Source organism: Lissotriton helveticus, chromosome 10 (assembly GCF_964261635.1).
Source record: "Lissotriton helveticus chromosome 10, aLisHel1.1, whole genome shotgun sequence".
Lineage (NCBI taxonomy): Eukaryota > Metazoa > Chordata > Amphibia > Caudata > Salamandridae > Lissotriton > Lissotriton helveticus.
The window spans coordinates 778,339,572-778,366,756 of record NC_136071.1 but is presented as its reverse complement, the minus strand read 5'-3'; the positions used below and the strand labels follow the sequence as shown (position 1 = coordinate 778,366,756).

At 47.8% G+C, this 27,185-nt stretch overlaps 1 protein-coding gene across 2 annotated transcripts in view; it reads right to left on the bottom strand.

Annotated features, from left to right (window-relative positions):
* LOC144784513 (integrin beta-1-like) overlaps positions 1 to 27,185 on the bottom strand; it is a 423,772-nt gene that overhangs the window by 89,473 nt on the left and 307,114 nt on the right. For both annotated transcript variants that reach the window (XM_078663338.1, XM_078663337.1), the window contains exons 11-13: positions 8,381 to 8,583; positions 7,296 to 7,534; positions 6,672 to 6,894 (exon numbers count right to left, since the gene is read on the bottom strand). In XM_078663338.1, coding sequence (XP_078519464.1) covers positions 6,672 to 6,894; positions 7,296 to 7,534; positions 8,381 to 8,583 — 665 coding nt within the window. The remainder of the gene's footprint in view (positions 1 to 6,671; positions 6,895 to 7,295; positions 7,535 to 8,380; positions 8,584 to 27,185) is intronic.

The following is a 27,185-nucleotide window of genomic DNA, read 5'->3' as shown; positions in this document are numbered from 1 at the left end:
CATCTGGACCCAACACTAGATGGCGATCTATGCTAAAGCAAATGATCTACAGCTCATATGCCTCGAACATATATTTTCCATTTTGCCTTATAACAATTTATTTTGCTTGGTCCTTTAAAATGCGCACTGATCTCTTTGGAGGATCCAGATGCCCAACTTCTGCCCGACTCAGGCTGGTCTGCTCCAGGTGGTGGACTGCCTTCCTGCATGAAGAGGAGGTCGTTGGTAGATGGTAGTCTTTGTGTTCCCTGTGTTTAAGGAAATGCCTTTGTGTATGCTCACCCCTAGTTTTTCTGACTGATGCTGCTGGCTTTTCAACTCTAGGAAGTACGCCAAGTAGTCCAAAAGTCCAGCCCCTCAGGGTCTTGGCTGCTCCATTATCTTTCTTTATTTGCTGGAGTGCCTCATATACGGTAATTCTGAAAAAGGCTTCCCCTGTTAAAGTCGTGTCGATGAGGGATGCAGGCACCGCTGCCTTGAATACAGAGATCAGCCACCCTCAGGAGACCACCTCAGCGTGTCTTTTGAGAGTGGTGCTTGTGCACATTTGCATGCTTGTGTTATCAGCTGTGTCCAGTGCAGATTTGACAGGGAGTTAGGTTTGTTCTTGCCCTCCTGCATCATAGCCTTTGACCTCTTCTCAAATTCCTCCAGGAGGCGCCTTTCCATTTCCTCCCGTTGCTGGTGGCGGTACGGGTTGAGGAGTACTTTGGAATTCACATTTCTCCACTAAGTTGCAGATTCCTTTTCCATTTTCTACCCACCAGATCTATTCTTTTGCTCTTTCACTGGTGGTGGACCTGTTCATGTGGGGCATTATTTTGCCAGTATGATGGAGTCTGCCAGCATGATTACTCTAATGTACTTGGACTCTTGAGTGGAATGTATTGATTTCTTTTTCACTCTAGGAGTAACCGCCTTAGCTGTGGCTTGTTCTTTGAATGCATCCTTACCCTAGTCCACCATGCTGGGAAGCAAGGGTTGGTACAGGTTTGCCTTCAGTGATGGCCTTATGGCTTTAAGAAGAAAGTATGAATCCTCCCGCTCTTCCTCAAGCTGCACCCTATACGTGTGCTACCTTCTTGATCAGTCCATTGCACCTGGACAAGTTGTGCGGGGTGAGGGCCTTGGGGGGGTAGCTGTCAACACCCTCTTTGGTTGATTAAACGTCGAGATTCTGTCATTGGAGTAGTGCAGACTCCCAAAATGTGATGGGTTTGTTATCCTTGTATGCAAAGTGGTCCTGCTGCTCCTCTTCGTTTGGTTCTGGCGTTGAGGGCACCTCAATGTCCACTAGGTCGATGCCCAATTCCCTAGACTGTGAAGGTGTAATGGGAATGAGGAAAGCCTTCAAAGAGACAAACTCCTTGCGTTGCAGGAGTACTGTCATCTCTGCCTAGAGTCGGCGTCTCTTTCCACTTTGAGTTAGTGTAGGAAGCTGGCTCTGTATATACTGTACCTGAGTGAGGTATAGTGTGCACAGAGTCCAGTGGAACCCCAAAGGTAGGCAGAGGTAAAAGTAGATAGCACCTTACTCTCTATTAGTGGTAGTGTGGTCAAGCAGTAAGTCTGTATCAGAGGGTAGTGTTAAGCATTTGTTGTACACACTCAATCAGCAAATGATATCACACACTCAAAGACTGAACTTCAGACCAATTGGTTTAGTGTAAAAATATTCTTTAAGTTATTTTATTTTCGAGAACCAAGCAAGCCTGGCACAGGTAAGCAATAAATACTCTACAGTAGTAATGCAGTTTGTAAACAGTTTGAATTGCACTTGTATATGCACTTTGATTTGATTACAGTAGAGCTACTAGTAATGCAATGCTTATGATATACTGTACATATACTTTGTATTGGCTTTTTAGTACAATGTTAAGTAGATTACTTTACAGATTACTTTTCTAACAGTGCAGTATACCTGGATACTGCACTGGGACATTTACTGTAAACAGGTAAGTAAAAGAGCTTTTGGTAATTAGTTACAGTTTTAAAGGGTTTCTTAGATTTTCCAACTCCACACTTAAGAAACTTGTCACAGAAAAACAGTCAATGTTTTCCTATGAAGGAAAATAGGGTTATCGGTTCAAAGGTAAGTATTCGGTTGTAGGAGTTGGTATTCTGGGGGTAGACTCAGGGGTCACCCAGGGTCAAGGATGCACTCTGGTCACACCCTCAGCTGCACTAGGGCAGCCGAGTGCTGAGGCCCAATGTTATTCAATGGGGCAAATGGGGGTTCAAGCCAGCACAAAAGGCGCACCCTCAGCGGCATTGGGGCGGCAGGGTGCAGAGTGCTGTTTTGGTGTCGGGTGCCCTTTAGAATTAAATGGGGAGTCTCCAGTTTGCAAACACACTGCAGGCTCGGGACGAAGGTATTCTGGGTGCGACCACCACTTGGAGAGGTGAGTTGGAATGCTGGGGTTTGGTTAGGCGCCGTCAGTTGGGCCACCTTAGGTCATAGGGCGTCAGATGCAGGGGTGCCTTTTAGGGTCACATCTTCTTACCAGTTCCTGGTTGCAGTTGGGGGGACAATCTGGTTTGAGGCTGCAGGCATCGGCTGGAGGCGTGAAGCAGGTCAGGGGTCACCGGAACTCGGGTCAGGATCGCCGTGGAGACCTCCTCGTGGTGTTGGGCCACTCAAACTCTGGTGTGGGCGTCTGGTGCAGACACATGGACTTTGCCGGACCTGGAGTCTGTGGGTGAACAAATCCAGTGTTCACGGGAGATAGAGTCTTCTCTTTTGAAGGCAGGGCAGGCCCTCAAGATTCTTGTGGCTGCAAGACACACCAGAGATTCGCTTCTGCAGGTTTGAGGTGGGGACAGGCCGGTATGGCTTAGGCCAAGTCAGCGGGCGTCCTCCTCTTGTTAGCTTCGACAGCTTCTCGCTCCTTATTTTGGTTTCTTGTCTGACTTCTTGTTTCAGGGCTGCCCCGTAAGTACTGTATTTGGTCAGTAGCCAATGGGCTACTGACCTTAGGGTGACTACACCCTTGGTGTGCTCACCCCAAGTGAGGGAGTGAGCACAATCCCTAATCCTGATTGGGGAGTGCCTACCATCTGCAAGATGGCAGGCACTGAAGAGTGGGCTTCATCTCACCTCCCCCACCTGAGGGGTGGGGTGTGCAAAGGTGGGCATACCTTCTGAGCTGGCTAATTTTTACCGCCTGTCTTGCCACCGAAAAGGAGCCTGCTCCTGTTAGCAGGAGAGGCTGGGGGTTGCCTTACAAAGGCTGCAAGGCCTTTGGAGCTGCCCTGCCACAGATGGCTCATCCTGGCCTGGGGGAGGTGTAAACACTCCGCCCAGGAAAGGCTTTGTTTGTGGGCTCAGGGAGCGAAGGCTCCCACCCTAGGAGTTCAGAAACATGTCTTGTGGTGGCAGGCTGGTATGTACCAGACAGGGAACCCACCAGAGGCTGGTCGTTTTTCAGGGGGCATCGCTAATATTCCCTCCAAGTGCATTTTTCATGAAATCCCACACTGGCATCAGTATGGGTTTAATGTGCTGAGAAGTTTGATACCAAACTTCCCAGTTTTCAGTAAAGCCATTATGGTGCTGTGGAGTTTGTAATGACAACTTCCCAGCACCATATACGCTTAAAGGTATTACTGCACTTACAGTGTATAAGAATTGGTCTAGACACTGTAGGTGTACAGGACTCATGCACCTGCACCCCTCACCACTGGTATAGTGCACCCAGCTAGAGGGGTGGCTGACCTTTGCCAGGGCAGTGGGTTGTAGGCATGGCACCCAGGGATGTGTGCCATGTCGACTCTTCACTTTGTTCTGCACCAAACCACGCAGCCTGCAATGGCAGTGTGTATGTAAAGGTACAGGGCCTCTAAGGGTGGCACAATAAGTGCTGCAGCCCTTAGAGGCCTTCCCTGGCCACAGTGCCCTTGGTACCCATGGTACCTTTTGCAAGGGACTGACAGGTGGCCAGAGAGGTGCCAATTGGGAGTACAAGGTCCAGTTTTGGGGAAAGAACACAGGGCCTGAGAACCTGATTGGCAGGGACCCACGGCACATCCAGTCAAAGTGCATCAGTAGTCTGGCAAAAAGTGTGTGTGTGGAGGGGGTTACTGCGACAGAAACCCAGCTTCCTACACTTAGATTTCGGCCGGGGTAATCATGGAGGGATTAGTCTTCGGGGGAAATCGGGTCTTTGCTTTTACGATTCTTGTGTTTTTCTTCGCTACCTCCTATGTACCTGCTGGCATAAAGGGTTGGCTCAAAGGTTTTTTGCTACGATCAGCATCCTTTGGATGGGGGACCCATCCAACTTTTGTTTGGGACAACCTTTGGTTATCATGTTTCGACGTCAAGGTGGTTCTCAGGGCTTTAGGGTCTTCTGCCGCTTGGTTTTTCTGGCGTTTGAGACCTCCTTCACAGTTGACACTCTCTATGCATCGACAATGCAACCTTCAGCATCCAACTCCACTCCTTGTGCTGGTTTAGCTTACTCGTCGTCACTAGAAAGACCCAGGTCTTTCAGGGATTCTTGTAGCCTGCAAGTACCAGCCATGCGTGGTGTGCCAGTAATTTCAGTCTAGTCGGGAGCCTTTGGTACGAATTCGGTGCAGGCTTACCAGTCCTGAGTACTGTGATCCTTCTAGAGGCACAGGCTGCATACCACATGTGGATCACTCTGTGCAAAAATGTAGCAGCAGTGGGGTCAGAATTTAATTGGGGTGTTCTCCATATTCCTTAGCTGCCTTCTCTGCATCTCTGGCAACGTGGTCCTCACCAACGGGGTCCTTGTTTGGGTGGAGAAGGCTACCCTCCTCAGGCTTTGGAGTTTCTTGTGGCCTCTGGTGATTTTCTTTTTTTCCCACCACATTTTTATCATCAACGGCTGTAGCGCCTTTGGTGCTTTTGGTCAACTTTCCCTCTCTCCTTCCTGCAAATCTTCCAAGATTCTTTAGAGCTCCTCTGGTGTGCCTTCATACACAGAATGTGAATGCAGAAAAGGATTCATGCTGCGAAACCTGCTCTAACAAAGGGGGCACGATTGTAACTTAGCCCAACTGACGTGGCACAACAGGTTTTAGAAAATGGGACAAGGATAGAGTTAAGTTCACGGAGCACCAGCAAAGGTTTTCATGACAGAAGCACACATGGTTAAACAATGCATGCCTCTACCACGCAGCCCAAACCACAAATGAGTCTTAACGATGCATTCTTTTACCACGCAATTTCGTGGTATAGGCATGAATGGTAAAGGAATATGTGTGGGTAAGATTGCCACTACTGTGACCCCCCCACCTCCCCTACAATGTTCTTACAACACTGCCCCTTTACTAACGCTCCCAGACCCACCTCCCCCTGCGCTGACTAACCATTTTCCTCCCCCTGCCCTAAGGCCTAAAACCCTGTCCCTTTACTTACCCTACCCCCCCACCCCTGCGCGGTACCTTAAACTACCCCAACCACTTCCACTGCCCTGAAACCTACTCGACTCCCGACCTAAAAAACTACCACGACTACCTATATCCCTTCCACTGCTTTAAGGCCTAATACCCTGCCCCTTTAATTACTCTATCCTGACCCCCCCACCCCCTGCAGTCCCTTTAACTACCTCAACCCCTTTCACTGCCCTGAAACCTACCTCGAAACCCCCCGCCAACCCCACTCAACACACCACTGCATCTTACTGCTTCCGTCTTCACCATCTTCCGTCCAGCCAGGTGCTAGACTGCGCACTGCCTTAACCATGCGTATGCGTGGTTTAAGTATATGTGTGCATTTAAGCTTATGCATGGTTACGGCAGACAACTTTCCCAAACAATGACGATGTCTTTAAACCCCAACTTTTCTTCTTTAAAATAAAATCCACTTTCTATATTATGGAGTCCCATTTGCTCATATGGTTCAACCGAGATCATGGCAATACGGGGCACAGACATGAACTGAATGGTTATTTCAGAATCAAGAAATCTGAATTGACTTCTTCTAACTGCCTGTGGAACTTCACAAGTGGCTTACATGTTCAGAGATAGGCTGCCTGAGCGGAAGGAAAAATTAAGAGCTTACTGCAAGAAAATATGAAGAAAACAAACCCAAGGTAATTCAGAATTACTGAGCATGAGAAAAGCAGATTAGTCTCCAGGGCGGGACAATTCAGTGCAAGAGCTAAAATAAAGGGGGGTAGGCCCCCCTTTGCATTTTCATGTGTAAGCAGTGGTGCATGTCGAACAAATGTCTGTGTCTTAATCTTGAGAATCAGTTGAAAGACGTGACACTCATGTGGAATTTACTGATAGGGTACAGAAATGTACCAAGGCATAGAGGTAGCTACTTTCAATTACTTCCAATATTCATGTCTACATTTATTTTATTTTTAGAGGTTTTATATAGCGCTGGCTGGACACAGGGGTATCCGAGCGCTTTACATTTTTGAGACAAGAAGGTCAATAAGACAGGGAACATACATAGCACCAGTGTATATATACAGCATATAAGTCTCCGCATGACAGATTTCAAAATGATAAATATGGGAAATAAGCACACCAAAATGTGGAAGAAGCGATAATCAAAAATATCATAAATGTTCCAAATATGTTAAACTTCTATTTGAAATGCTTACACCTTTACTAGTTTGATTGTCTCGTCTTACAATAACGTATAAAATAAACTTAATTTTGAACAAATTTCGTAAGCTGTAAAAACTTACTTGTGTTCAGCACATACACCAGGACACGTCTGACACAATTCGCAGGTGGCTCCTTGGAATTTTGGATCTGTGCATTTACACCGTCCACAATCACAGGTACCACGGCCATTACAAATTTGGCCATTTGTTGCAATACAACTAGTTGTATCCAGTGAACAGTCACAGGCACTTCGAGTGAAGTTAGGGAAGCACTTACATACTCTACAATCGCAAATCCCATTTCCTAGGAGACAAATAATCTGTTTTACACCAAAGTAGTACAAAACCAATTCTATTTGTTTAAAAAGTTACAAAACTGACAATTTGCACAATGTACAGAACGCTTAACTTTGTCTGAGTATAACATCTTAAAACACAAACACTTGCATGTAGTGGTTTTACTCTGTGTAACTTTAACCTGGAGACAGAAGAATGTTCAACTGAAAAATAATTTTGTTTCTCCATTCATAGTTTTGCCAGCTGCTACCAATAATCACGTTTTGCATTTTCTATTGCTAATTTGAAATGCTAAAATTACCATGTGGTTATTTGAGAACATGAATAATTATAAAGGGAATTTCTATGCATTCTATTTCTCTTTCACTTTCTCTACATTTCCACTATATTTGATTTTTTAATGCTTACCGCCACATATCAGGCCGTTGGATCTATCACAGTTAAAGTTGTCACATTCACAGAACTTTCCAGAGTAAATTTCATTTGGATTCTCCCGTTCTTTGCATACACATTGGCCACAAATACACTCTCCATTATTACTGCAAATTTCTGAAGCGTTGTCTTTTCTACAGAACGCATCCATATTGTCACTATTTACTTCGTCGGTTCTGCATTCACAGATTCTACCAATACGTCCTTCGTTGCATCTAGAAATAAAGAATTTAATCAAGTATTGTAAAATAACATTCTCTCTCCCTACCCATGGATGACTGCACAAAAGTTAAAGATCAGCATAACCACATTCCAACCAACAGAAATAGTAAAAGAAGTTAAGTACAAACACCCACTGAGCAAAGGCTAGAGGTTATGGATAGGCAGAAAACAAAAGCAAAAGTCTCCAAAGGAATACCACATAAGCATGCCGCTGTGAGCAAGTAAACAAAGAAAAGCAAGAAATAACCAACTGCGTTAAGTAATAGCATTCTTGTACAATGATATTAAAGACGTGACAGGGAAGCAGTGTGAATACTTAATAGGTCTACAGTAGAAACAAAGCAAATGAAGTGAATGTAATAATACAATTTACATATGTATGGAACCTCCGCTGTATTTCAAACCCATTATAGGCAAGGCTGCGAGCGAGATAAATTACAAAATTGCACTGCTGCAGGCAGGTGCAAACTTCTAAGGGTTTGAGAGATGCATCAGTGAAATATGGATTGGTGGCTTCAAACCGCCTCTCAGACTTTTAATTCAGGCCGACCAAAGCTGCCTCAACAGTCTCAATGCTGCCTTAAAAAGAGAGCATGAATGGGACTATTTGAGTGATGCTCTGCTAATGCACCTCCTGTAACCAATGAACGGACCACCCCCCAAGCCCCCAAGTGCTGGACTGTGAAATTTACACTCACCTAATCGTATTAGAAAATGACCCATATACAAAAAAGCACCAATACCTTTTCCACAGTGTTATTCAATCCTGTAAAGGCCTGGCTATAGTCTGCGTAAAACATTACAATTTAAATGATTCCAGTAAAAATAATATTGTGTACCTGCACGCTCCACATTCAAAGGTTCCATTCCCATTGTAACAGTCTGCACTATTTGGAATGCCCGAGTTTTGGCAGTCACATTCACATATGAACTGAAGAGCAACCTCCACTTCCTCAGTGAATCCCAGCAGCTTGATCTTAATAGTTTCATCTTGCCCTTTCTTTGGGCACTTATGAGCAGTGATACTAATTTCAAATTGCACCTAGAAGAAACAAAAGTGTTAAGTGTGCTTTAAAGCATATTTTGTTACTTATATAGTTCTTATTTGCTCTCAGAATTAACAGAATACAGAAATTCCAAAGCCTTCCCAGTTATGTTATAAGACACAGATTCCCCTTCTCCACTCTCTCCTTTATCTTTATTAAAGCATGCTTCAGGTGGCACACATAATGTTCTTTAATGTCAAACTATATGACAATTGCATCAAATAACAGGCAAAACGTTGAGGTGACCATGTCAAAAAGGGTCACTTTCCTACACCCCCTAACGAAAGAGAATGAGACTCTTCTTTCCCCAAAGTCTTCATCTTCTAAGGGGAAAAACCTGGAAAGGTTATCTGCATTGGCATGGTCAGTCCCAGGTCTGTGCTCCCCGATATAGTCAACTCTCTGTAGGGAGATGGAATACCTCATGTGAGAAGTTGGCCTGATATATAATGTTCACTATTCTAGTGAGCACTTTGTATCAGTCCAAACAACCCTTATTGATGATTGGTTGTAAGTCAACCTTATAGACCAGCTATCCTAGTAGCATGGATACGAGCAGTCTAAGGCTAAGACTCTAGAGGGCGTGTTAAGCCAGCTGTTTTACCATCACATTACCCCTTGAACACCAAGTGAAAGGACACCACACAAGTTGTTATGAAAATAAACAGATATTTATTTATAACAAGACTACCCTGAACTCTTTATGAGTCAGGGAGCTAAGCACATAACAAAACTCTTACGAAAATACTTTAAGTCGCACAATTTACACAAATGCCCATGGGGCACGAAAAACCATATATTACAAAAGTGGAATGCGAACTACTAGCAGGTAAGGAACTATTCTCATAGACTTTAGAAACGCTGGTCCTACAATGCTAAATACTTAGATTAGTTGCAGGAGGCCTGTGGACGTCGTGTGCAGAGTGGGAACTCTCACGCGTAAGGCGGGAAAAAGTCTATGGAGGCTAGTGGTCACAAAGTTACTGTTCTCGGGCGAACCAGACTAGGTGGGTCGAAAACGGGAGTGGATCCGAACACTTAGGGTGTTGGACTATGCTGAAGCACCGGAGTACTTGGTTTACCTAGCCATGGGGCTGGGGCTGCGGCTGCATAGGGTTGAAGTTACGTCGGAAACCCTCATTGAAGAACCAGGAGCCTGAAGAAGAAGTTGCTGGCAGGCGGCCAGTGAAGAGAGTTCGTGGTGATCCAAGCCTGGATCAGGGAAGAAGAAGACCTGAAAGCAGAGGGGACCAAGTTCTGAATCACTAGCCAGTGATTTAGGTGGGCACCAGAGTGGCACCGGACGAAGTCACCTCGACCAGGTGAGTGGGCGCTGCTGGGCTCTGCAGTCTCTCGGACCAGGAGGCATTGTCGGCGACCAGGATGAGGTGCGAGCTGTCCCACGAAGGTATCTGCTGCTGACGTCGCTGGACCCAGGATTGGGCAACAAGTCTTGGCAAATGCAAGGCCCACGCGGTGGACCTAAAATGGCGTCTTGAGTGGACCAGGAGGGTCCAGGGTGCTCCTCTGTTGGAGGGGAGCAAGGGCTAGTCTGGAGCAACCAGACCAGCATTGTTTGTCGTCGTGAGAGGGCCACTAGCCAACGGGCAAGCGACCTGGACAACGCGGTGAGCAGCAAAGAGCAGAAGGGCCCCACGCAGATCTCGTGGATGCAGGGGGGCTGAACTTCGGTGCTGGAGCTGCTCAGGGTCGGGGCTTCTCTTACCCCAAAGCACTCAGTCGAGGGTCACTCGGGAGTCGTGCTGGACAAGCGTCGTGCAGTTCTGAAGATGGCCGGTCCCTCGAGGTCTTGTCACACCCACGGATCACAGCTGGGCTGATGATGTAGGTTGAGGTCAGAGGTGCCAGGGAAGCCGGTTCTCGTCATGCTGGAGCAGTCTTGATCCGAAGGAGAGACTGGCAACAAACCGCGATACTTGGTTGGTGCCTGCTGCTGCAGGGTGACTACTCCTTAGTCACAAGGGAGAAATCTTGAGAAGTCTTGAGTTCCTTTTTGTAGAAAGTAGTTTCAGGATTCAAAGATGATCTGATTTGGAAGGGGGCCAGTTCCTACCTTTATCCTGAAAAAGGGGGCTGGCACGCGACTAAGTCCTGCCCTATGGGTGGGACCAGGAGGGGGGTGGTTACACCCCTCTCCTTTGGCGGGCTTTCCCCAGGTCAGGGGCTGGAGTGCCCCTGGAACTGGTTCCAGCCGGCCTATGCATAGTGAGCACCGGGGTGCCACTTGCAGTCACCTTCCTCTAAAGCCCTGCCTACCTAGGATACACAAAATCCTGTCTGGGACGGTGCTGGCACCGCCCCTGGCAGGAAACCCTTTGTCCTTGCCTCCTGCTCCGGGAGGACTCCCAGCAGCAAGAGGGCAGACTTGTGTCTCGGTGGCAGCATCCATTTTGTGGAGCTAAGGCTATGTCTGACTTTAACCGGGGTTACAGGTTACATACATGTCGTGTCCCTCTAGAAGGGTGGAATGCTAACCCCGTCGTATTCCAATTCGTATGACACCTTACTCGACATGTTTTGATAAAGCGATACCAGAGTTGGCATATAACCGCGAGGATTATAATGCACTTAAGAGTATATGGTATGCGATATCATGGAAACGGCTAAGGGATGGATCCCGAAAGCCGCAGACAGGCTCAGCTCATGCCAGAGCACTATCTCACACGATTCCAAGCACTCTGCCTTCAGGATTGTCAAGGCCTGCCATAGGAGTGACTGATAGGAGATCTGTGTGTCCATTTAGGTTTAGATATAGGAATACTATATCTAAAGCAAAGGGTGAGTACACACCACCTTGCCCCCAGCTGTCAAGCAGCCAGTTGTGTCTGTTTGGTTAGTCAGTCCAGGGGTGGCATAATACATGCTGCAGCCCCTGGGAGACTTCTGGGTGCACCTCAGCCCTGGGTACAGTGAGTTAGAGAGGGCCCAGTGCCAATTCAGTACCTGGGTACAATTTGGAATAGAGAGAACAGCTAGGCTGTGGGTCTGATTAGCAGGCCCACAGCCAGGGAAAGTCGTAAACCAGTGAAGCAAAAAGCAAAAATCTGGGTGATCATAGGATTGCAGACCCTACTCTCCTACACCTCAACAGTTTGAAGTTTTAACCTTTTATTGTACCAGCCATCTGAGAGGCCTGTGATCAGTTTGCATAAGCAAAGTGAGTACCAAACAGGTATGGTCTCAGCTTCTTCTGAGACCAAACTAGAGCAAAGGTTTCTCTTTCAATGGCACTCTAACGCAGTTCTCTGGAGAGCAAACTCCTGCTAATAAAAGCAACAGGTGGTCATGGCAATCATAGTTTGTCTGGGATAGGACCACTCAAATCCCATGATCAGAGGCATCAATCTGCACTATAAACTGCTTAGAATAATCTGGAGCTTTTAGAATGGGTGAGGAGCACATTGCTTCCTTCAGTGTCAAACGTCATTTGGCAGCTCACTGTTCACTTAACATTCTTTGGCTGATTTTCAGTTCTGTGATGGGTGCTACAATGGTAACATACCCCTTCACAAAGCTCCTGTAGTGCCCAGTCAAGCCAAGGAATGGCCTGACTTGAGTTGGAGTTGTTGGAGCTATCCAGGCCACAATTGTTTGGATCTTGGGCTGTAAGGGTTGAACTTGGCCTCCATCTAAAAGGTGGCCCAGGTATACAACAGAGCCAGCAGGGCTCACCCACCCATAGTTCAGGATAATGAAGATCAAGTCAGACACCCTGATACATAAGAAATCAATACAGGATAAACAACCCGTCTCTCGTAAAAGAAAAAAGGAAAGAAGAAAAAAAAAGGCCATAGAACTAAACTAAGGCAAAATAACAAACCCCTCCCTGATCTCCCCCCCCACCCTGCAGCCCTGCAATGGCTACGACCCATCCCCACAAGCAGTGTGCCTGTCGCCCCGGAACTAGACCTAAAAGAGGGAAAAAGAAGGAAAAAGAAAGAGTGGAGGAGGAAATATCAAACAGGTCCCCGGTCTCCCTTACTCCTCGCCAGTAGCAACCCGCCCCTACACATATCCAGAATAATACAATGCAACGATAAAAGTCCGACGGGGGGGAGCTTGTAAGAACCACCCAACTCCCGCGCTAGTATAGGTTACAAATCCCGTATCAAATGAAGTCATTGTACAAACCCATACAGTCAAAGTCAACCCTGGCCACTGCGATTGTTCATGCAAGCCCTGTCCGCTCGATCCGCCATCCCAATGAGAATATCAAAATGTTGAGAAAGTTCAAAGTCAGTACGGAAGGATTGAGGCCAGGATAATAGTACACAAAGTCTAAGAGTCAAACGATGTCCGCTGTTCACCAGAGATAAATCGCTAGAGCGCATTTGAACCATCCAGGAGAAAAAAGGTGAGGTAACAATCCTACAGTCACTGGAGAACTCATTCTGAAATATAAGATCATCCATGTCCATCTGGGGCGGCATCGGCATAGGGCATGATGTGGATTCGATTGTCCAGGGCCTGCTAGCAGTCGTTCGGGGGTCGACTAAAGATACAAAGTCTGGCTTCAGCGGGGGTCCCTCCGTCTCAAGACGCTTCCTGCTCCGCGGGTAAAACAGCGTGTTCCAGAACCAACAAAGGGTCTGAGTCCGGTCTCCGGCAGATGATATCAGCCGCTACGACCATCCTCTGGATGATGGCGGTGACCTGTGAGTGGAGCTCCCCAATGGCGGCAATTACAGTATGCAGCGACGGTATACATTCCACTCGCTCCATTGCCCCTCGCGAAGCGACCAAGCAGGTCTCTGAACCCCGGAGGTCGACTACTCCGGGGCACCAGGCACAGGCAAATCCGATGACAACTGTGGGCACTCTCAAAAGCGCGATCTCAACACCGTCGCCGCCAGCGAGGAACCAAGCCCGTCGACCCCGGGAGCCCAACGGGGCCTCCGGGCAGCGGATCCCCGACCACAGCAACCGATGCGTCACGCCGCCTTAGCTGCGAGATAAAACTGCCACCGATCCACCATCTGAAACGGACAAGTAATACTCCACTTCGGGAGACCGGACGCCACTCGCGTCCCGCGGCCGATGTTATACAACTCCAACCCGGCTGGGTTAAAAAGAAATGCGTTACTTACCTGTAACAGCAGTTATCCAGTATTGGTGTCTTTCATAGATTCACATGCCTGAATCATTCCCCGTCGTCGAGACGGGAGCCTCCGGTAAATAAAAAAGTAATGTCCTATAGACATACATAGAGAAAATAGGCCCAAGGGTCTCCCCTTAGTGGCCTTTCCTTGTCCTTATGTAAAAAGGACCAAACTCTTACAGTCAGCCAATCAGCTCCGACCTCCCTCTAGGACCTCCCTGGGAGGAGCCCCAGTCCCTCAGATTTTCGTACGCACCCAACTAGGTTGGCGTAATATTGTTAGAGAGGGATGTGAGACCTTCCAGGGGAGGCGGGAGGGTTGCATGTGAATCTATGAAAGACACCAATACTGGATAACTGCTGTTACAGGTAAGTAACGCATTTCTTATCCAGTATTTGGGTGTCTTTCATAGATTCACATGCCTGAATCAGAATAGCTAGCAATCAGATATGCACCTGCGTGATGGAAATGCTCTGTAGTCACAGTAGACAATGCATGTGTCGTCATACAACATGTGGACAGCATAACAGTAACATCACAATAGCAAGGAACGTGCATACCTGGATGGCGGGTTGTAGGAAGGCTCACATCACTGAAAGAGATGGCGAAGCACTGCCTGGCCCACTGCCGCATCCTTCTGAAGTTCGATATCCAGGCAGTAATGTCTGGAGAAAGTGTGCGGTGACTTCCAAGTCGCCGCTCTGCAAATGTCCAAGATTGGTACCCCAGCGAACAGTGCTGCGGACGTGGACATCGCCCTGGTGGAGTGAGCAGTAACATGCTCAGTTAAAGGCCGTCCGGCCTTGTCGTGGCAGAATGCAATCGCTGAGGAGATCCACCTGGAGATGCTTTGCTTCGTGAGAGGCAGGCCCACTCTTGGTCTGCTGTATGCCACAAACAGCTGTGAAGATTTCCTGAGAGCCTTAGTTTTGTCCGGGTAGAATTTTAGGCACCTCTGAAGGTCCAGAGAATGCAGCGCTCTTTCCGCTGTTGTGGACGGATTTGCAAAGAAGGACCTGAGGACAATTGGCTCGTTGAGATGAAAGTCCGAAGGGACTTTAGGTATGAATTTAGGGTTTGGTCTCAGTACTACCCTGTCTTGTCTGAATTGCATATATGGTTCCTGAATGGACAAAGCTTGCAGCTCGCTAACTCTCCTGGCTGATGTTAGAGCGAGCAAGAGTGCTGTTTTCCAGGAGATGTGTTTGATGGATGCTCGATGGATGGGTTCAAACGGACTTTTCATGAGTTGGTTGAGCACCAGATTCAGTTGCCACGTTGGAGGGACTTTCCGAGGCCTCGGAAAGGATCTGTAGAGCCCCTTCAGGAATTGTTTGACTAGTCTACTGGACCACAGAGAAGGTCCTGTGAAAGTCCTGGTGAATCTGGAGATAGCTGCTAGGTGAACCTTTATGGATGCATGTGCCAGGCCTGACTGTGCTAAATGCAGCAGGTATGGCAGTATTTGTTCAGGGGTGACAGAGTGGTCGTAGACCCCGATCCACACACCACATGCAGAAGCGTTTCCACTTGAGAGTGTAGGTTTTGTTTGTACTATCCGCTCTCGCTTTCGACAGGATATCCCTGCAGTCCTGCGGGATATTTAGGCCACTTAACTCCCTGTGCTCAGGAGCCAGGCCGACAACTTGAGCGATTGGAGGTTCGGGTGTTGCACCTGTCCGTTGGACATTGTTAAGAGGTTCGGGTGTTGCCTCAGACGGATCGGTGACCTGATGGAAAGTCGAAGTAGATCCGAGAACCAGTGTTGTCTCGGTCAGAACGGGGCAATCAGGATTAGGGTACATGGCTCCGCCTTCATCTTCCTGAGGAGCCTCGGGATCATTGGAAACGGAGGAAAGGCGTACGCAAACGCGCTGGACCATCCGATGGAGAATGCATTTCCCAGAGACCCTTGTTGGGGATGCCAGCTTGCGTAGTGTGGGCATTTGGTGTTTTCTTTGGTGGCAAACAGGTCGATGTTTGGGACTCCCCATTGAGAGAAGACGTGTTCCAGGGCGTTGTCGCTCAGCTCCCACTCGTGGGAGAGGGATCGTTGCCTGCTCAGGGCATCCGCGATAGTATTGTCTTTTCCGGGGACATAGTCCGCCTTGAGTGGGATCCCGTGTAACACTAGCCAGTTCCAGATTTTCTGCGATTCTCGTGATAGAGAGAGCGAACGCGTTCCCCCCTGTTTGTTGAGGTAGTGCATCGTCGTGGTGTTGTCTGTTTTGACGAGCACTGGGGAGTTCTGGATGCGTGGCAGGAATGCCTGTAGAGCAAGATATACCGCCCTCAGCTCCAAGAGGTTTATATGGAGCAGTTTTTCCTGAGAGTCCCACTTGCCGCTGATTCGAAGATCTTGTAGAACAGCGCCCCATCCTTCCAAGGAGGCGTCCGTGGTGATCACCAGAGGCGTCGCCGGAAGGAGAAACGGTAATCCTATATTCAGATTTTTTCGATTCCTCCACCAAGCTAGGCTTCTGGACATTTTTGGTGTGATTTGCACAATGTCCTCGAAAGAGCCAGTGCTTTGGGTCCATTGGGTCGCGAGAGCTTCCTGCAATGGGCGCATCCTGAGTCTGCAGTGAGGGATGAGGAGTATGCACGAAGACATCATTCCCATGAGGGATGTGTAAGTGCGCACTTTGACGTGTGTTTTTGTCGCCACAGCCCTGGCCAGAGACAGTATCTTGTCCGCCCTCTCCTTCGAGGGAAAGGCCTTCACGCAGTCCGTGTCCAGGATAGCCCCTAGGAAGGTGATCCTTGTTGTAGGGGTGATGCAGGATTTTTTGAGATTGATGGTTAATCCTAGCCTCTGAAAAAGATTTGTGCAGGCGCAGGAGGATGCTGCCGCGCCCTCGGCTGAGGGTGCTTTCACCAGACAGTCGTCTAGGTAAGGGAAGACTTGGTGACCCAACTGACGCAGAAAAGCCGCCACCGGTGCTAGGCACTTCGTGAAAATCCACGGCGCGGACTTGAGGCCGAATGGTAGGACTCTGAACTGATAATGTCGGCCCGCCACCTCGAACCGCAGGAACTTTCTGTGACGCTTGAGGATGGGGATGTGGTAGTAGGCATCCTGGAGATCTAAGGATGTCATGAAATCCCCTTGTTCGAGAGTGCCCAGGATTTCTTGAATCGTCACCATCCTGAACGATTGGCTCCGTAGGAAGGCATTGAGTGCCCGAAGGTCTAGAATGGGCCTCCACTTGTTCTCTTTCTGTCTCACAAGAAAGAAGTGGGAATAAAACCCCTTTCCCTTCTGGGATGCTGGAACTCGTTCGATTGCTCTTTTTTGTAGCATTATAGCGAGTTCTAGGGTAAGTAGCCGTAGATGTTTGTGCGTCCGTCTTGTGGGAGGCGTGTTGGGAGGGAGGGATGTGAACTCGAGAGAGTGTCCGAATCTTATAATTTGGAGGACCCATCGGTCCGTGGTGATGTGTTGCCAATTGTTGAGGAAATGGGTCAGTTTTCCTCCAATTTGAAAGGATGTAGAGGGTGGTGGGACTGGCTGGAGTAATCGGTCACTGGCGTCCGCCGGCGCCCCTTTTGGAATTCCTGCCCCTGAAGGTAGATCGTCCGTATGAAGATTGACGGGCTTGTTGTTGTTTGTGCTGGTATTGATTTTTGTTGGTAGAGGAATACGAGGACCGGTTCTGGTAGGAACCGCGATAAGAGGACTGACCTCTTGATCTGTTTCCTCGAAAGGACTGGTTCCGTGACTGTAACGTGCCTAGTGCCCTTGCAGTGTCGGTGTCCTTCTTGATAGTTTGCAGTGCCTCGTCGATCTTGTCCCCAAAGAGATGCTGGCCGTCGAAGGGCATGTCCAGCACCTTCAATTGTACCTCCTGGCGGAACGACGTCGCCTTCAGCCATCCTTGACGGCGTAGCACAGCGGCTCCGGCTAGCTGACGGAAGCCAGTCATGGCTGCATCTATAGCGCAGTCAATTATTTCCGCCGCTGAAGATTGACCTTCCGACAGGAGAGCCTTGACCTCCCCCCCTTACGGCATCAGGCAGTTCCTTCAGGTATGGGGCTATGTCCTCCCAGAGTTGGCGATTGTAGCGCCCCAACAAGGCAATGGAGTTGGCCACCTTGATGGTCATGGCCGACGTGAATCTCTTTCCTATCGTGTCCAGCTTCCTGCCTTCCTTGTCCGGAGGAGCGGACAGTGGGGAGGAAGGGTTGCGGGAGTGTTTTTGGGCCGCCTGCGTGACCACCGAGTCAGGTTTGGGGTGCCCGTTGAGGCAAGCCGCCGCTGCAAGTGGGGCTTTATATTTCTTGTCCAGGCGCGGAACAACCGCAGGTACAGAAGCGGGTGTCAGCATTAATTTCTTGCCCTGTTCCCACAAGAACTCTATGATTGGAATAGATTTGGTTGCCGTTTGTGTCTGCTCTTTGAAGTCGTGCAGGAAGCAGTCCGTTTCCGTTGATCCCACTACCATATGGAATCTCTTCGCTGCCCGTTCCACAATTTTGTGGAAGCCTGCTATGTCCACAGGCGGAGAATCCGCATGTCGCGGTTCAGGTGAAGCCGGGGATGACGCTACATACTCGTTATCTCCATCCTGGTCCGAGTGGTCCGAGTGGACTTCCTGGACCTCTCCTTCCTCCAATTGTTCCTCCTCCTCGTCGTCGTCCGAGGAGTCCATCACCTGAGGCTGGGTCTGGTCACGGTGGGTTTGAGGGAGAGTTTGAGATCGTTTTGGGGCAGGCGCTGGTGTATGGTCCACCGGTGTCTGATGACCACTGTCCGCATCCGGGAATCTTTGTTTGTAGTCCTGTACAAGGAACCGCAGGTCATTGACCAGAGTCGCCGGTAGGCAGATCATGGGGGTGACATCCGTGCGGACACTAGTGTGGATGGAGTGTTCCTGATAAGTTTGCTCCTCCTGCTCCTCATCAGTGCTTTGGCACTTGACGTTGAGGTCCGAGATAGAGGTAGCTTGACCCATGCGGTCATCCTCTTCGGATTCTTCACTTTGGAAGATGTCGTGAGGTGGTTGCATCTCCACTTTGCTTGGAGATGTGGTTTCCGGGTTAATTTGCGTTTTGCTAGACTTGCTAGACGCAGCATTTGTTCCTGTCGACGTCGAGGGCGTCGTCGACGGCGGCAGCATGAGGGTCGGCATCTCCACCAGTTTGGATTTTTTCCATGGTTCCGATGCCATCTCCGACGACGAGTCTTCCGTCGTCGTCGTCGACGGTACCTTCGTCGCCGGTACCTTCGTCGACGGTGCCTTCGTCGACGGTGCCTTCGTCGACGGTGCCTTCGTCGACGGTGCCTTCGTCGACAGTTTTTCCTTCGTCGACGGTGCCTTCGTCGACGGTGTCGTCGTCGACGGTGTCGTCGTCGACTGTGTGGACGACTGTACCTTGGTCGTCGACGACTTTGATGACGATGTTGTCGTCGTCGGTACCTTCGTCGACGGCGAGCCCGCCGTCGACGGTGTCTTCGTCGTCGACGTCTTCGATGACGCCTGTGAGTTCTTCGATGACGGTGGGCTCGTTAATGACGATGCCGTCGTCGATGGTGTGGTTCTCGTCGTCGACAGGGTCTTCGTCGTCGACGACGATTGCAGTAATATAATAGAGGAAACAGGTCTACCTGATGATGTCGAGGAAGTAGTCGTCGTCGTCAACGCTGAAGGCGATGACGCTGATGTCGTCGACACAGTGGTTGTGACAGAGGTTGTCCTGTGGGTCTGTCTGGTAGACGATGGAGCAGGCCTTTTGAAGGTTTGATCAGCCTGAACAGACACTAAAGATGACGTAGATCTTGCCTCTGAAGACTTTTTTGCCTTCTTAGGAGGAGTGTCTGAGGGGCCCGGGGAAGTTACCCTAGGCCTCTTTTGAGAGACTTCTGAGCTTTTGGAAACACTGCCCTCAGAAGATTCTAGATTGTCTCTGTCCTTCAGCCTGTCCAGCCAGATGAGAAGGCGACCTTCTCTGTCTCTCACAGTCTTTTTAGGGAAAGACCTACAAATCCTGCACTTGTCCGAGACATGATCCGGGTAAAGGCAGTACAAGCATAGCTCATGCTTATCATCCACGTGGATCCTCTTCTTCCCACAGGAAGAGCAGGCCCTGAACAGGGCTTTCTTCTGTGACTCAGACATGGAAGAAGTTTGTGGAAAGAAACCACTTACTGCAAACCAGTGTAGTGAAGAATCCTTGAAGGGTTGAGAGTGAAGAATCACTTTTGAAGAAAGTTAGATGGTTATAAAGGAATCTTGAGCAGAGCTCAAGCTGGAGACTCCCTAGCACAACGTGCGGTAGAAAATCTGAGGGACTGGGGCTCCTCCCAGGGAGGTCCTAGAGGGAGGTCGGAGCTGATTGGCTGACTGTAAGAGTTTGGTCCTTTTTACATAAGGACAAGGAAAGGCCACTAAGGGGAGACCCTTGGGCCTATTTTCTCTATGTATGTCTATAGGACATTACTTTTTTATTTACCGGAGGCTCCCGTCTCGACGACGGGGAATGATTCAGGCATGTGAATCTATGAAAGACACCCAAATACTGGATAATCAAGGCCCCGGCTTCAACTCTGGGTTAGGCAGAGAATGGAACACGGCGTATCTTCATTATTCAAACAGCTAGAAATTCTGGGATTGCACCTTTAGAGTCAGGAACACCTCAGCTGCACGGGAGTCCGGTGAGAAATCAGGATAATCGTCAGGATTTGTGAGCAACTGGCAGAGGTCGGCGGAGCCGGGAGCTTATGCGGCCATCTTGGTTGCTAGCGTGGCTCCTCCTCCGGTGGGGGCATTCTTAATCCAAATGGCATTACAGTGAACTGGTAATGTCCATTTGGGGTAGAGTATGATGATGATGATGATGATTTCTCTTTTGCTGCAGGGGTCAGACCAATCTGCCAGTACCCTGATGTAAAATCAAGAGTCATGAAACATTTGGCTGCCCCCAACCTGTCAGTCATCAGCTCTTGGGATAGGGTGTGTGTAGGAGGCTGGCTTAGTATATGGTGCACTAAGGTAAGTAGCCAAAATACAGTGGTCTCCAGGAGGAGACCAAGCCATATATTAAAAAAGTGGAATGTGAACTGCAGGAAACGATGGGACTTGGACCAGAAGACCTCAAGAAGCTGGGGACACACAGAACCGCCCAGGGTAAGTACCCAGGAACCCCACAGAGGCTGTGTGTAGAGTGGGAATACTGCTGCTTGCCCAATGTAAGTCAATGGAGAAGTCGGGTTGCAGTTTTGAAGAAGGACCCCGAAGAATTCCTGTGGACGACGGAAGGTTGTAGAGCCACCCCACCCATGCATGCCAAACAGTACAGGTACCTACACCAGGGAAGCCATGTGCATAGGGGTGAAGAGATGTTGGAAAGCTCCGTAGACGACAATGGAAGACTTGGAGAAAAGTGCCTCTGGAGAAGGTGAATTAGTCTGGTGGAATCCAAGTGTGAATTCTGGAAGCGATGAACCTGCAAACAGAGGGAACAGAGTCTATGCCACTTAGGAGTGACCAGGACATACGGAAGAACAATCCCCACCGATGTCCGACGGTTCAGATGAGTTGACAGTGACCTTGTCGCTGCAGCTGTGAGGATCAGGCGACACTGAGGAAGACCAGAAGCCGTCCCTGAGGAGTCCCACATTGGATGTCATTAACCAGGGAGTCGTGTCCGGCAGGAGCACCAAGAAGCCTTGGTAGCTGCAACTGGCACGGAAAACAAAGGAGGAGCAACATTGGGACCAGCAAGGTCTAAGGGACTCACCACAAGCAAGAGAGTCAGAACAGGCCTCAAGCAAGCAGGGGAGCCCACTGAAGCAGGAGAAGACCCTCAGGAAGACCCACAAGCTGGAGGGCACAGGAGTCGACAGCACCTCACCAAGAAGGAAGGCCCAGAGTGCAGAGGATACGTTGATGCTGTACTTGGCAGGAAGAGATGCTGGAGACTGGAGTTTCTTGTAGCACAAAGATCTCTGGAGTACAGAGCCAAAAAAGCCTTGGCAACGGCAAGTCAACACAATGCACAGGGGTTCATAGCAGCTGTTTGGACGAGTGATACTGGCTCAAAATTGCAGAGAGGACAGGTCAGGCCTTGAGGGAGTTGCAGAACCACCACCTGTGTTGCTGGGCCTTTCGAAGTCCGCAGGACATCAGAAGCAGACCGGTCAGCTTTGTTGTGGTGCCTGCAGATGCAGGGGAGTGACTACTTCACTCCAAGGGAGATTTTGGGTGTCCTGGATGCCCACAGGTCTGGTGAAGATCCTGGAAAAAACAAAGACAGACGGCTAAGACGACTTGCAGAACAGCGAGATCAGGAGCAGGAGGAGTCTTCCTTGGTGCAGTCTCGGTTCCAGGTGAAGTCCAGCAAAGCCCTAGTTTTTAGACGGTCAAAAAGTGACACGGTTTCAGGCTTGAGTCTTGCCCCAAGACGAACCTACGGAACCATCCACGGGTAAGCTCTTAAGTACCCTAGGAAAAAAGTTGGAATGACTAGGTGTCTCACCCAGAGGAGAGGCTGGACAGAGGGGAGGATACTCTCCTGTCTGTTGTCCAGTTTCGCCCGAGGGCCAAGGGTTCCCTGAACTGGCTCAAAATAGAGTAGGCAAGGAGGGCACCAAATGTGCCCTTCATAGCAGTCTGGTGGCGCTGGCAAGCGCCCCCAGCCCAATATACTAAGTCCTGTATGTGGCATTTACAGAGGAATACCAAATGAAACCTATTGTTCTACCTTCTCCTGCTCGAGCTTGGCTCAGCAGCAGGAGGGCAGAATTGGGTATGTGGTCGGCAGCAGCACTAGCTTTCTGTCAGACCTTGAAAGGCTGTAATCTAGCAATGCTGGGATGCCAGTGTTTTTGTCTGGCACCGATCCACTAATTTACTTGCTTTATCAACTCATTTTGTTTTATAGATTAAGATTCCTTGCTAGCGCTTTACCTTGTCTCCATTTATTCAGAGTTGCTGGAGGAAGCGTTTTTTTATGTAGTGTACCAAAATGAGGTCCACTATGTACAAAGTTCAGACCACCCTTATTGGCTTACCGGAATTTAATCAATAATCACAAATGCTCTCTTTTGAGGTAGTGTGGGCGAGCAGTTTAGGCTTATCAGACGGTCGTGTTAAGCATTTGTTGTACACATTGTCAATAAATGAGACAGTCAAGAAGAAACTCTAGACCAATTTGGAAAAGGAAAATGCTACTTACCAGTATGCATCTGTTCTTGGCATGTAGAGCTGCTGAGTTACACACTATGCATAGATGGCCACCTAGTGTTGGGCCCGGATGTTTGCAGGTTGTTTTTTTGTAAAAAAAAGTCTTTGGAAGTCATGGGATAGGCGACTCCTCCTTTGGATGATCCTGCGCATGGGCATCGGCACCATCCCCAGATTGTTTTTCGCCATTAGGGAAGTGATGGAGCTGTACAAGAAGTAGTGATGTCCATGTAGTTTGTATCTAATTAAGATAATACTGGAACAGATAAAGGTAGCCGGGGAGGCGGGTGGGCGTGTGTAACTCTGCAGCTCTACATGCCAAGAACAGATGCATACTGGTAAGTAGCATTTTCCGTTCGAGGCTTATAAGCTGCAGATTACACACTGTGCATAGACTGTATAGCAGTACCCACCTTAGCGGCGACCACCCCTCTGTTGCAGTTGTTTGAAATAGAGTTTTTAGTACAGCCTGGCCCACAGTGGCTTGTTGCTTAGTTTGCACATCTACACAATAGTGTTTTGTGAATGTGTGCGGTTTAGACCATGTAGCTGCTTTGCATATGACATCTAGGGGAATGCTCCCTAAGAATGCCATAGAAGCCCCTAACTTACTTGTAGAATGGGCTTTTGGGGGAATTGTTAACGTACGCTTGGCTTTCTGATAACAGATTTGTATGCATTTGACAATCCACCTTGCAACTCCAGATTTTGATATGGGATTTCCTTTATGTGGTGGTGAAAAGGACACAAAAAGTTGTTTTGCGAAAATTGTGTTCTTTCTATGTAATAAAGTAGCGCTCTTAACATCTAAAGTGTGTAGAGCTCTTTCAGCGACTGTTTGTGGCTGCGAGAAGAATACGGGCAGCTCCACAGATTGATTTAGATGGAATGGTGAAATGACTTTTGGAAGGAATTTAGGATTAGTACGAAGACCACTTTGTTATGATGCATTTGCAGGAAAGGTTCTTGTATGGTAAATGCTTGCAGTCCGCTTACACTTCTAAGAGAAGTAATGGCTACTAGGAAAGCTACTTTCCAAGTTAGGAATTGCAATTCACATTTGTGTAAAGGTTCAAAGGGCGATCCCCTGAGACGTGTGAGAACGACGTTTAAGTTCCACACTGGTGAAGGTGGCATTCTGGGAGGGATTATTCTTTTCAGCCCTTCCATGAAAGCTTTTATAGCTGGTACTCTAAAAAGAGATAGATGTCGTCTATTTTGTTAGTATGCTGCTATAGCAGCAAGGTGTAACCTGATAGATGTGTATGCTAAGTAACACTTTTGAAGGAGTAGGAGGTATCCTATGATGTGTTGAATAGATACATCCAGAGGGTTTATGTGATTGTTTTGACAGTATATCACAAACCTTTTCCACTTAGCAGCATAACATGCTCTGGTAGTGGGACGTCTAGCTTCTTTGATGACGTTCATACATTCTTGAGGCAGGTTAAGGTAACCAAACTCTGACTTCAGGAGCCAGATCGCCAGGTTGAGCTGAGCTGGGTCCGGTGTCTGATCTCTCCATGGTTCTGTGTTAATAGGCGTGGAGATAGGCTTAGTTTTTGGTGTGGCACCACAGATAGTTGCAATTGACAAAACACAGCCTAGGCAACCGATACTTGGAGCAGAACACAATATAAAAGGACAATTGGCTACAACATACTATAAAACTGGGTATTTTATTAATGGTTTAAAAATAGAAAAATCAATGACATATTGCAGTTTTCAATTCACATGAAATAAAATAATGGCGAAATGGCAAAATTTAAATCCTGCATAGTACATTACCAATGAAAAATATATTACAAAACTCTACACAAACATAAGTTAAAAAATGGCAAATAAGTGGCACAATTGATTGAATTATTTATCATTTTCATTTCTACTTTTCTTTTCCTGTGCATTCCGTTTGCCATCCTTTCCCCCCCCCCCCCAATTAAAAATTCGCAAGCCCGGTCAAAATCTCTTGGCTGCCACAGGTTTTTCCATCTCTTGTCAGTCCTCTTACCCCCACTGACCCATTGCCTCAAGCATAAGAGTCAGATATTGCAAGGAAATGAAAATGATAAATAATTCAAATCAATTTAATTTGTGATCACCGTGATTATAAAAGGTACTAATTGGCTACTAAACTAAAACTCGTGATAGTATGACCTTATCTGTATGATGTGTTGTATTATCAGTGTGTAATTATATATTTTTCTTGTATGTATTTTTACTTTGTAGAATTTACGTGGCTGCTCCAGAAGAAGGCGCTGGTCGCCGAAACGCGCGTAGAGAATCATTGTGCCACTTATTTGCCATTTTTTAACTTATGTTTGTGTAGAGTTTTGTAATGTATTTTTATTGGTAATGTATTATGCAGGATTTTAATTTTGCCATTTCGCCATTATTTTATTTCATGTGAATTGAAAACTGCAATATGTCATTGATTTTTCTATTTTTAAACCATTAATAAAATACCCAGTTTTATAGTAAGTTGTAGCCAATTGTCCTTTTATATTGTGTTCTGCTCAAAGTATCGGTTGCCTAGGCTTTTTTTTGTCAATTGCTCTCTTTTCCCTGACCTAGGAACTATAGTATCTATGTTTTCAGGGGGTCCTTGTTAAATATGCGCCACCACAGATAGTTGCAGCAGTGTGGTGTACCACGGTTGTCTGGCCCAAGTTGGAGCAACTAGAATGAGTGTTAGGGAATGTTTCTGTAGTTTGCGTACCACTAATGGAAGTAGTGGGAGAGGAGGAAAAGCGTACGCAAATCGTCCTGACCAGTTCATCCATATCGCATTGCCTTTGGACAATGGGTGTGGGTATCTGGCGGCGAAGTTTGGACATTTTGCATTTTCGTGGGTGGCGAAGATGTCTATCTGAGGTTGTCACCACGTTTGGAAAAACGGTTGAAGAACTTGCGGATGAAGTTCCCACTCGTGGATCTGCTGTGTCTGTCGACTTAGTAGATCTGCCATGGTGTTTTGTACTCCTGGGACATGTTGGGCTAAGATGAAGATCTTTAGAGGTATAGCCCATCTCCATATCTGCTGTGCTAACAGAGAGCTGCAGAGAGTGTGTCCCTCCTTGTTTGTTTATGTAGTACATCGCTGTCATATTGTCTGTGCGGACTAACACAGCTTTGCCTGACACTTGAGTTTGAAAAGCTTTTAGGGCTAGAAAGACAGCTAGCAACTAAGTGGTTGATGTGGAGTAGCTCTTGTTGCGGTGTCAACCTGCCCTGCATGGTGTGATGCAGTAGGTGAGCTCCCCAGCCGGAGAGCGACGCGTCCGCTGTCATGATTATTTGGGGAACTGGCTCTAGGAACGGTGGTCCCTTTGAAAGGTTTTTTGTGCTCCAACATTGCAGAGAGCGATGAGTCAGACTGTCTACCAACACTAGGTCTGTTAATTGACCATGAGCCTATATTTTGAGGTACTATAAATATGCAAGATGCCATCATTCGTATGAGTTGCATGAACACTCAAGCTGGAAGCGAGTGTTGTGGTTTGAATTTTGTTAGTAGCGTTTGTACACTTGTTATCCTGGCTGGAGAGGGATGAGCTAGTGTTAATTTGGTGTTTATTGTAGCACCGAGGTATTTTTGTGTGTGCGATGGTAGCAGATGTGACTTGGTGTGATTTACTGTGAATCCCAAGTTGTGGAGTAGTAGAATTGTGGCGCGAGTGTGTTGTACACTGAGCTTGCTTTTATGAGCCAGTCGTTCAGATATGGGAAGACGTGAATCTGCTGTCTTCTTAAGTGTGCTGTTACGACTGCTAGGCATTTGGTAAACACTCTTGGTGCTGTTGTGACTCCGAATGGGAGCACTTTGAACTGGTAGTGCTGCCCGTCTAGCACAAATCTGAGATATTTTCTGTGCGCTGTGTGGATAGGAATGTGGAAGTAGGCGTCCTTGAGTTCTAGAGTTACAAGGAAGTCGTTTAGTACCAGTAGTGGAAGGACTTGTTGAAGTGTGACCATATGAAAATGGTCTGACTGTATGTAAATGTTTAGAGGTCTGAGGTCTAGAATAGGTCTCAGAGATCCGTCCTGTTTTGGAATTAAGAAATATAGGGAGTAGACTCCCTTGTTGTGCCGATGCTTTGGAACTATTTCTATTGCTTTTTTCTGCAGGAGAGATACCACTTCCTGTCTGAGCAATGTCAAATGTTCTTGTGACATTGGACGCTGTCTGGGTGGTATGTTTGGGGGGGTGGATGTTAGTTCTAAACAGTAACCGGACTGGATTATTTGAAGCACCCACCTGTCTGATGTGATGTTTTCCCAGGCTGGTAGATATT